This window comes from Babylonia areolata, chromosome 6, assembly GCF_041734735.1.
Source record: "Babylonia areolata isolate BAREFJ2019XMU chromosome 6, ASM4173473v1, whole genome shotgun sequence".
In the NCBI taxonomy this organism is placed as follows: Eukaryota; Metazoa; Mollusca; class Gastropoda; order Neogastropoda; family Buccinidae; genus Babylonia; species Babylonia areolata.
Window position 1 is genome coordinate 54,336,523 of NC_134881.1, and position 12,500 is coordinate 54,349,022.

The window sequence follows — 12,500 nt, forward strand, 5'->3', positions numbered from 1 at the left end:
TATGTATAGCTCCTATACCTACAGCACAGCAACATGGTCACTTTGAGGGGACATTCAGATCGCTGTGCATCAGGACTATAATTCTATGTATAGCTCCTATACCTACAACACAGCAACATGGTCACTTTGAGGGGACATTCAGATCGCTGTGCATCAGGACTATAATTCTATGTATAGCTCCTATACCTACAACACAGCAACATGGTCACTTTGAGAAGACATTCAGATCGCTATGCATCAGGACTATATGTATATCTCCTGTACCACAACACAACAACATGGTCATTTGAGGGGACAGTTAGCACGCTGTGACTATATGTCCCGGGTTCGAATCACGGTGACGGCGCATTGTGGGTAAACGGTGGAGAATTTTCCGATCTCCCAGGTCAACACATGTACAGACCTGCTTGTGCCTGAACCCCCTTCGTGTTTATACGCAAGCAGAAGATCAAATACGCACGTTCAAGATCCTGAAATCCGTGTCAACGTTCGGTGGGTAATGAAAACAAGAACGTACCCAGCATGCACATCCCCCAAAACGAAGTGTGGCTGCCTACATGACGGGTGGTACACGTAAAAGCCCACTCGTGTACATACAAGTGAGTGTGGGAGTTGCAGCCCTCACAAAAAGAAGAAGAAGAAGAAGTGTATATAAGGAGGAGGAGGAGGAGGAGGGGGAAGAGAAGGAGGAGGAGGAGGGGGGAGAGAAGGAGGAGGAGGAGGGGGGGGGAGAGAAGGAGGAGGAGGAGGGGGAAGAGAAGGAGGAGGAGGAGGGGGGGGGAAGAGAAGGAGGAGGAGGAGGGGGAAGAGAAGGAGGAGGAGGAGGGGGGGGAAGAGAAGGAGGAGGAGGAGGGGGAAGAGAAGGAGGAGGAGGAGGGGGGGGAAGAGAAGGAGGAGGAGGAGGGGGGAGAGAAGGAGGAGGAGGAGGGGGGGGAGAGAAGGAGGAGGAGGAGGGGGAAGAGAAGGAGGAGGAGGAGGGGGGGGAAGAGAAGGAGGAGGAGGAGGGGGAAGAGAAGGAGGAGGAGGAGGAGGGGGAGAGAAGGAGGAGGAGGAGGGGGAAGAGAAGGAGGAGGAGGAGGGGGGGGAAGAGAAGGAGGAGGAGGAGGGGGAAGAGAAGGAGGAGGAGGAGGAGGGGGAAGAGAAGGAGGAGGAGGAGGGGGGGGAGAGAAGGAGGAGGAGGAGGGGGAAGAGAAGGAGGAGGAGGAGGGGGAAGAGAAGGAGGAGGAGGAGGAGGGGGAAGAGAAGGAGGAGGAGGAGGGGGGGGAGAGAAGGAGGAGGAGGAGGGGGAAGAGAAGGAGGAGGAGGAGGGGGAAGAGAAGGAGGGGACTGATGCCCGCACCTCCCAGACAGGGATGGAGTGTTTACAACAAAAGCTATACATACGTATCCATACGTGCATCCAAGTCCAACATACCACACACAAACATGCACCCAAAGCACGCAAACAAATACACGCGCACACGTACACACTCACAACCAGCGAAAGTTCCAGAAGCACATTGGTCAATAAGATGATGATGATGATGATACTACTACTACTACTACTACTAGTAATAATGATGATGATGATATTTATATAGCGCTGAATCTTGTGCAGAGACAAATCAAAGCGCTTATAAGATTGCAGGGAGAATGGAAGAGTTGTGTTTTGGAAAACTGAACTGGGGAATCCACGTAGGGACTGAGGTCAGTTCGCTCCACACCACTGGGCCAAGACGGGAGAAAGAGCGATCATCTTGGGACTTGATTGTTTCTTCCAGGAACTGTGTCGCACACCGCCACTACATGATTAGGTTTCATAGCACACTGCAGTGCATGGTGCCACGTCACAAGTCAGTGTAAATGGCCACGCCCCCCTCCCCCCAACCCCCTCCCCCCTCCACACACACCACCCCGCATCAAACGGAGCCACATACATGCCACATAAACCCAGACTGACCAAGAGAAGACACCTACCGTACAGCCCTTTTCGCCACACCACCCGGGCCAGATCAATGGCGCCCATCAGCACACGGGTGTAGGCTTCCTGTAGCACAATACACGTCATTGTATGACATGGACACATGTCTGTCTGTCTGTGTCCATCTGTCTGTCTGTCTGTGTGTCCGACAATGACCATCAGAACAACAGAGGAGGCAACTGCTGTCCTGAGTGTCCTTCCCAAGTTACACCCCAACTCTCTCGGCCAAGAAGGTTTTTTTGACGGATGGTTTCCAAAGGCCAATTAGCACCCCAAGGCTGTAGCACTAAAAGTCAGTGCAGTCTTGCAGAGTCCTAGTCCTTCACAAAAAGGCTAAGCTGTAAATGACTTCCCGTTGCAATAGAAGCAACCTTTGATCATACAGCTCTCACTTTTCTGTTGGCCTAGCTGTAAGGTTATGTCAGTCTGTGATATATGCTGAGCATTGGCCACGTCATTATTAGAAATTACAACAACAACAAAAAAACCAAAAAAAAACCTCAACCCATAAACAGCTTTCTCTCTCTTTTTTGTCACACACACACACACACACACACACACACACACACACATATATATATATATACACACACAAGCACACACACGCTCTCTCTCTCTCTCTCTCTCTCTCGATCCCTCTCTCAATTCAATATATGGAAGTTTGGAATCACATTCGTAGCATAAAACAACATCATGGAGGATTGTTTCTGATTACAACACACACACACAAACACACACACACACACACACACGCACGCACGCACGCACGCACACACACACACACACACACACACACACACACACACACACACACACACTCACACAAAATGTACAAAAAATCGGACAGTCTCAGTTTCATGGCGTCAAAGTGTGCTGACTGATCCATATACGCTACACCACATCTGCCATAAAAATAGGGAGGATCATGCCTGACGTCCACATAAGCCCAATACGCTAATCAGGCCTTGGGGGAAAAGACAGACAGACTGATAGATAGGTAATGTAAGTAATATAGGTATCGTTAATAATAATAGTAACACTATGAACAGGCACTCATTTTGACAAAGGTACCGACAGATACACGAATGACTGTATCAGAGACAAAGAAAGAACAAAAAGATCAAAAGCAAATCCGATCCTGAAGGGAGTGGGAGTATGATAAGGAAGACTCACGATCATGAAGGGAGTATGATAAGGAAGACTCACGATCATGAAGGGAGTATAACAAGGAAGACTCACGATCATGAAGGGAGTATAACAAGGAAGACTCACGATCATGAAGGGAGTATAACTAGGAAGACTCACGATCATGAAGGGAGTATAACAAGGAAGACTCACGATCATGAAGGGAGTATAACAAGGAAGACTCACGATCATGAAGGGAGTATAACAAGGAAGACTCACGATCATGAAGGGAGTATAACAAGGAAGACTCACGATCATGAAGGGAGTGGGAGTATAACTAGGAAGACTCACGATCATGAAGGGAGTGGGAGTGTAACTAGGAAGACTCACGATCATGAAGGGAGTATAACAAGGAAGACTCACGATCATGAAGGGAGTATAACAAGGAAGACTCACGATCATGAAGGGAGTGGGAGTGTAACAAGGAATACTCACGATCATGAAGGGAGTATAACAAAGAAGACTCACGATCATGAAGGGAGTATAACAAGGAAGAATCACGATCATGAAGGGAGTATAACAAGGAAGACTCACGATCATGAAGGGAGTATAACTAGGAAGACTCACGATCATGAAGGGAGTATAACAAGGAAGACTCACGATCATGAAGGGAGTATAACAAGGAAGACTCACGATCATGAAGGGAGTATAACAAGGAAGACTCACGATAAGGAAGGGAGTATAACAAGGAAGACTCACGATCATGAAGGGAGTGTAATGAGGAAGACTCACGATCATGAAGGGAGTGTAATGAGGAAGACTCACGATCATGAAGGGAGTATAACAAGGAAGACTCACGATCATGAAGGGAGTATAACAAGGAAGACTCACGATCATGAAGGGAGTATAACAAGGAAGACTCACGATCATGAAGGGAGTATAACAAGGAAGACTCACGATCATGAAGGGAGTACAACTAGGAAGACTCACGATCATGAAGGGAGCATAACAAGGAAGACTCACGATCATGAAGGGAGTATAACAAGGAAGACTCACGATCATGAAGGGAGTATAACTAGGAAGACTCACGATCATGAAGGGAGTGTAATGAGGAAGACTCACGATCATGAAGGGATTATAACAAGGAAGACTCACGATCATGAAGGGAGTATAACAAGGAAGACTCACGATCATGAAGGGAGTATAACAAGGAAGACTCACATTCAGGAAGGGAGTATAACAAGGAAGACTCACGATCATGAAGGGAGTATAACAAGGAAGACTCACGATCATGAAGGGAGTATAACAAGGAAGACTCACGATCATGAAGGGAGTATAACAAGGAAGACTCACGATCAGGAAGGGAGTATAATGAGGAAGACTCACGATCATGAAGGGAGTATAACAAGGAAGACTCACGATCATGAAGGGAGTGGGAGTGTAACAAGGAAGACTCACGATCATGAAGGGAGTGGGAGTGTAACTAGGAAGACTCACGATCATGAAGGGAGTATAACAAGGAAGACTCACGATCATGAAGGGAGTATAACAAGGAAGACTCACGATCATGAAGGGAGTGGGAGTGTAACAAGGAATACTCACGATCATGAAGGGAGTATAACAAGGAAGACTCACGATCATGAAGGGAGTATAACAAGGAAGAATCACGATCATGAAGGGAGTATAACAAGGAAGACTCACGATCATGAAGGGAGTATAACTAGGAAGACTCACGATCATGAAGGGAGTATAACAAGGAAGACTCACGATCATGAAGGGAGTATAACAAGGAAGACTCACGATCATGAAGGGAGTATAACAAGGAAGACTCACGATAAGGAAGGGAGTATAACAAGGAAGACTCACGATCATGAAGGGAGTGTAATGAGGAAGACTCACGATCATGAAGGGAGTGTAATGAGGAAGACTCACGATCATGAAGGGAGTATAACAAGGAAGACTCACGATCATGAAGGGAGTATAACAAGGAAGACTCACGATCATGAAGGGAGTATAACAAGGAAGACTCACGATCATGAAGGGAGTATAACAAGGAAGACTCACGATCATGAAGGGAGTACAACTAGGAAGACTCACGATCATGAAGGGAGCATAACAAGGAAGACTCACGATCATGAAGGGAGTATAACAAGGAAGACTCACGATCATGAAGGGAGTATAACTAGGAAGACTCACGATCATGAAGGGAGTGTAATGAGGAAGACTCACGATCATGAAGGGAGTATAACAAGGAAGACTCACGATCATGAAGGGAGTATAACAAGGAAGACTCACGATCATGAAGGGAGTATAACAAGGAAGACTCACATTCAGGAAGGGAGTATAACAAGGAAGACTCACGATCATGAAGGGAGTATAACAAGGAAGACTCACGATCATGAAGGGAGTATAACAAGGAAGACTCACGATCATGAAGGGAGTATAACAAGGAAGACTCACGATCATGAAGGGAGTACAACTAGGAAGACTCACGATCATGAAGGGAGCATAACAAGGAAGACTCACGATCATGAAGGGAGTATAACAAGGAAGACTCACGATCATGAAGGGAGTATAACTAGGAAGACTCACGATCATGAAGGGAGTGTAATGAGGAAGACTCACGATCATGAAGGGAGTATAACAAGGAAGACTCACGATCATGAAGGGAGTATAACAAGGAAGACTCACGATCATGAAGGGAGTATAACAAGGAAGACTCACATTCATGAAGGGAGTATAACAAGGAAGACTCACGATCATGAAGGGAGTATAACAAGGAAGACTCACGATCATGAAGGGAGTATAACAAGGAAGACTCACGATCATGAAGGGAGTATAACAAGGAAGACTCACGATCATGAAGGGAGTATAACTAGGAAGACTCACGATCAGGAAGGGAGTATAACAAGGAAGACTCACGATCATGAAGGGAGTATAACAAGGAAGACTCACGATCATGAAGGGAGTATAACAAGGAAGACTCACGATCATGAAGGGAGTGTAACGAGGAAGACTCACGATCATGAAGGGAGTGTAACAAGGAAGACTCACGATCATGAAGGGAGTATAACAAGGAAGACTCACGATCATGAAGGGAGTGGGAGTGCCGTAGTGCATGGTTCGTGTGGTGTCCGTGGTACACTCCCTGCAACAACATCACCATCCAGTGTGTGTGTGTGTGTGTGTGTGTGTGTGTGTGTGTGTGTGTGTGTGTCTGTGTCTGTGTCTGTGTGTGTGTCTGTGTGTGTGTGTGTTGTGTGTGTGTGTGTGTGTGTCTCTGTGTTTGTGTGTGTGTGTGTGTGTGTGTGTGTGTGTGTGTGTGTGTGTGTGTGTGTGTGTGTGTGTGTGTGTGTCTGTGTGTCTGTGTGTCGTGTGTGTGTGTGTCTGTGTGTGTGTGTGCGTGTGTGTGTGTGTGTGTGTCTGTATGTCTGTGTGTGTCTGTGTGTGTGTCTCTGTGTGTGTGTGTGTCTCTGTGTCTGTGTGTCTGCGTGGGTGTGTACACATTACAGTATATATATGCATAAACTTACATACAAATTGTGTGTGTGTGTGTGTGTGTGTGTGTGTGTGTGTGTGTGTGTGTGTGTGTGTGTGTGTGTGTGCATGCTTGCGTGGGTTTGAGTGTGCGTGCTTGTGTCCATCTGTCTGTCTGTCTGTGTGTATGTGTGTGCGCGCGTAAAAATTAAAAGAAAAACGTTTATTCGTGTCAACACAGACAGTATAAAATGATGTAGCAGTGAAGTGTGAGGCATGCATGATGTGAACATTATGGACACAGACCACTATTGGCAAACTGACCCAGTGAAGCTGCTCTTCCTTCAGTGTGAAAAATGAAACAAGACAGTTTCCAATAAACAAATGAATAAGCAGATAGACGAATAAACTAATGATTTAATAAACAAGCAAATAAATCGATAAACAGATCAACAAACGAACAAACCAATAAGTAAATAAAAGAAAACGTTTACAAACCGGCAAAACATAGGGACCAGATAGGTAGCCTTTACAATACAATACAGTACAATGCAATATAATTATCGACCTTGGAATAGACAATAAACCAGCCCTGAGTAGGTATACGTATAGATTTTATATTTATCCCGTTGGATCTACATACTTGTTTTGCATAAACACTTGCACAACATAAAGAACGAGTATGGTGGTGAAGTCAAACCAAAACAATACCAAGCTCTAAAACACAACAAAAGTTAAGCAAATAAGGTATAGAAACATCACTCACAGGCAAAGAAACATTAATCACAACATAGAATTACCTTTTTATGGCAAATAAAACGTGACAGCTTCAACTCAACATAAAAAAACACGATCATTTTCACACTAGAATTAAATCTTTTTAACAAATAAAACGCAACAACTCAAATTCAGTATTGAAAAAAAAAAAACCCATCTATTTCACAGTAAAAGTAACATCTTTGAAGCAATCAACATTCTCCACAGGTCTCTAGTTTGATCTATACGCACACACATACACACACACACTCACACACACTCCACACACACACTACAAACACAAACACACTACAAACACAAACACCCCCCTCCCCCCCACACACTACAAACACAAACACACTACAAACACAAACACAAACACCCCCCCAACACCCCCCCCCCCCACACACACACACAAACACACTACAAACACAAACATCCACCCACCCACCCACCCACCCACACACACACACACACACTCCACACACACACTACAAACACAAACACCCATCCATCCACCCACCCACACACACACACACACAAACACACACACACTACAAACACAAACAACCCCCCCCCCCACCCCCCCCCCCCCACACACTACACACACACACACACACACACACACACACAAACACACTACAAACACAAACACCCACCCACCCACACACACACACACACTACAAACACACACACACTCCACACACACACTACAAACACACACACACTCCACACACACACTACAAACACAAACACCCATCCATCCACCACCACCACCCCACACACACACTACAAACACACACACACTCCACACACACACTCCACACACACACTACAAACACAAACACCCATCCATCCACCACCACCACCCCACACACACTACAAACACACACACACTCCACACACACACTACAAACACAAACACCCATCCATCCACCACCACCACCCCACACACACACTACAAACACACACACACTCCACACACACACTACAAACACACACACACTCCACACACACACTACAAACACAAACACAAACACCCATCCATCCACCCCCCCCCCACACACACACACACTACAAACACAAACCCTCCCCCCCTCCCTCCGCACCCCTCCCCCACACACACACACTACACACACACACACACACACACACACACACATATCCCCCCCCCGTGCCCCCCCACACACACACACCAGGCTGACGGTAACTCACAGGTACTGCCCCCCAGAGTCCAGAAGGAACATCTCATCAGTGGTCAGCTGGCGGTCAGTCATGGGCCCTGGCCGGTAGTGCATGACGGCCCCGTTGGGACCTGACCCCGCTATGGAGGCGAAGCTGAGGCCGCGGTTCTTGTCGGCTGCCCTGCAGAACGAAGACAACACGTGCATGGGTCACCACAATCCCTGTGGCATGAGAGGAGGAGGAGGAGGAATTTTATTCAATGTCCCGTCACACATATCGGTGATTGAAGACATTCTGTTAAAGTATTCATGAATACATTTTGAGAGGAGGAGGAATTTTGTTTAATGTCCCGTCACACATATCGGGTGATTGAAGACATTCTGTTAAAGTATTTATACTTATGAATACATTTGAGAGGAGGAGAAATTTTGTTTAATGTCCCGTCACACATGTCGGGTGATTGAAGACATTCTGTTAAAGTATTCATGAATACATTTGAGAGGAGGAGGAGGAATTTTGTTTAATGTCCCGTCACACATATCGGTGATTGAAGACATTTTGTTAAAGTATTTATGAATACATTTGAGTATTATCGGTTAGAAGGGGTGGGAGATGTGAATGAATGGAGGGTTGGAGGAAACTGGGCAAATGAGGGTGAAATTTGAAAAAAAAAAAAAACTAAATGTAATTACAGGAAATTATTTCAAGGACTTCGTAAAAGAAAAGTCGTCAAACTGACAAGCGAAACAACTGATAATGAATGCAAAAAGTCAAAAACATCAACCTTCTCAGTCACTTGTGAAGACACACTTTCGTGTACATGAGGCTTCATGAAGCCTACACTACAAACACAGCATCATGAAGCCTACACTACAAACACAGCATCATGTAGCCTACACTACAAACACAGCATCATGAAGCCTACACTACAAACACAGCATCATGAAGCCTACACTACAAACACAGCGTCATGAAGCTTACACTACAAACACAGCATCATGAAGCCTACACTACAAACACAGCATCATGTAGCCTACACTACAAACACAGCATCATGAAGCCTACACTACAAACACAGCATCATGAGGCCTACACTACAAACACAGCTTCATGAAGCCTGCACTACAAACACAGCTTCATGAAGCCTGCACTACAAACACAGCATCATGAAGCCTACACTACAAACAGCTTCATGAAGCCTACACTACAAACACAGCTTCATGAAGCCTGCACTACAAACACAGCATCATGAAGCCTGCACTACAAACACAGCATCATGAAGCCTACACTACAAACACAGCATCATGAAGCCTGCACTACAAACACAGCATCATGAAGCCTACACTACAAACACAGCATCATGAAGCCTACACTACAAACACAGCATCATGAAGCCTGCACTACAAACACAGCATCATGAAGCCTGCACTACAAACACAGCATCATGTAGCCTGCACTACAAACACAGCTTCATGAAGCCTGCACTACAAACACAGCATCATGAAGCCTACACTACAAACACAGCATCATGTAGCCTACACTACAAACACAGCATCATGAAGCCTACACTACAAACACAGCATCATGTAGCCTACACAACAAACACAGCATCATGAAGCCTACACTACAAACACAGCATAATGTAGCCTACACTACAAACACAGCATCATGAAGCCTGCACTACAAACACAGCTTCATGAAGCCTGCACTACAAACACAGCATCATGAAGCCTACACTACAAACACAGCTTCATGAAGCCTACACTACAAACACAGCTTCATGAAGCCTACACTACAAACACAGCATCATGAAGCCTACACTACAAACACAGCTTCATGAAGCCTGCACTACAAACACAGCATCATGTAGCCTACACTACAAACACAGCATCATGAAGCCTACACTACAAACACAGCATCATGAAGCCTACACTACAAACACAGCTTCATGAAGCCTGCACTACAAACACAGCATCATGAAGCCTACACTACAAACACAGCATCATGAAGCCTACACTACAAACACAGCTTCATGAAGCCTGCACTACAAACACAGCTTCATGAAGCCTGCACTACAAACACAGCATCATGAAGCCTACACTACAAACACAGCTTCATGAAGCCTACACTACAAACACAGCATCATGTAGCCTACACTACAAACACAGCTTCATGAAGCCTACACTACAAACACAGCATCATGTAGCCTACACTACAAACACAGCATCATGAAGCCTACACTACAAACACAGCATCATGAAGCCTACACTACAAACACAGCATCATGAAGCCTACACTACAAACACAGCATTATGTAGCCTACACTACAAACACAGCATCATGAAGCCTACACTACAAACACACCTTCATGAAGCCTGCACTACAAACACAGCATCATGAAGCCTACACTACAAACACAGCTTCATGAAGCCTACACTACAAACACACCTTCATGAAGCCTACACTACAAACACAGCATCATGAAGCCTGCACTACAAACACAGCTTCATGAAGCCTGCACTACAAACACAGCATCATGAAGCCTGCACTACAAACACAGCATCATGAAGCCTACACTACAAACACAGCTTCATGAAGCCTACACTACAAACACAGCATCATGAAGCCTACACTACAAACACAGCTTCATGAAGCCTGCACTACAAACACAGCATCATGAAGCCTACACTACAAACACAGCTTCATGAAGCCTACACTACAAACACAGCATCATGAAGCCTACACTACAAACACACCTTCATGAATCCTACACTACAAACACAGCATCACTACCTTTACTGCGTGTAGGCTGGACTGTCTTTGTTGTGTACAGGGACAGCAAACCAGATGGGAGAAGACAACTTGTGTTGCTACATATCTGGTCTATAATTTGGAACTGAGAGAGAGAGAGAGACAGAGACAGAGAGACAGAGAGAGACAGAGAGAGACAGAGAGAGAGAACCAGAGCAGAGGGGGCGAGGGGGGGGGGAGGGAGATAGAGAGACAGAGACAGAGAGAGGGGGGGCGGGGGAGAGAGTGGCAGAAACAGGGAGAAACAATGACAGAAAGACACAGAGAGAGACAGACAGAAACAGAGGGAGACAGAGATATACAGAGATACAGGGATAGAGAGACAGAGACAGAGAGGGGGGGGGGGGGAGAGCGGCAGAAACAGGGAGAAACAATGACAGAAAGACACAGAGAGAGACAAAGACAGGAACAGAGGGAGACAGAGATATACAGAGATACAGGGATAGAGAGACAGAGACAGAGAGAGGGGGGGGGGGAGAGCGGCAGAAACAGGGAGAAACAATGACAGAAAGACACAGAGAGAGAGACAAAGACAGGAACAGAGGGAGACAGAGATATACAGAGATACAGGGATAGAGAGACAGAGAGAGAGGGGGGAGAGCGGCAGAAACAGGGAGAAACAATGACAGAAAGACACAGAGAGAGACAAAGACAGGAACAGAGGGAGACAGAGATATACAGAGATACAGGGATAGAGAGACAGAGAGAGAGGGGGGAGAGCGGCAGAAACAGGGAGAATCAATGACAGAAAGACACAGAGAGAGACAAAGACAGGAACAGAGGGAGACAGAGATATACAGAGACACGGAGCGAGACATAGTAACATGGACAGAAATGTAGCAGTGCTTCAGAAACCAAATACACAATTAATCACAAAGTGTCCAGAAGAGACTCACTGCCGCATCCTCTTCAGCTCAGCAGACGCTGACACCTCTGTCCAGTTCTTGCCCTCTGTGATCTGCGTAAAACATCAACACAGTCATCATGCTACAGCTACAACAACCAACGTAAAACATCAACAGTCATCATGGTACAACTACAACAACCAACGTAAAACATCAACAGTCATCATGCTACAGCTACAACAACCACGTAAAACATCAACACAGTCATCATGCTACAGCTACAACAACCAACGTAAAACATCAACACAGTCATCATGCTACAACTACAACAACCAACGTAA

At 45.8% G+C, this 12,500-nt stretch overlaps 1 protein-coding gene across 2 annotated transcripts in view; it reads right to left on the reverse strand.

Moving 5' to 3' along the window:
- LOC143283162 (xaa-Pro aminopeptidase 1-like) overlaps positions 1-12,500 on the reverse strand; it is a 65,214-nt gene that overhangs the window by 13,674 nt on the left and 39,040 nt on the right. For both annotated transcript variants that reach the window (XM_076589317.1, XM_076589315.1), the window contains exons 14-17: positions 12,211-12,272; positions 8,534-8,683; positions 6,173-6,233; positions 1,957-2,026 (exon numbers count right to left, since the gene is read on the reverse strand). In XM_076589317.1, the coding sequence (XP_076445432.1) occupies positions 1,957-2,026; positions 6,173-6,233; positions 8,534-8,683; positions 12,211-12,272 (343 nt within the window). The remainder of the gene's footprint in view (positions 1-1,956; positions 2,027-6,172; positions 6,234-8,533; positions 8,684-12,210; positions 12,273-12,500) is intronic.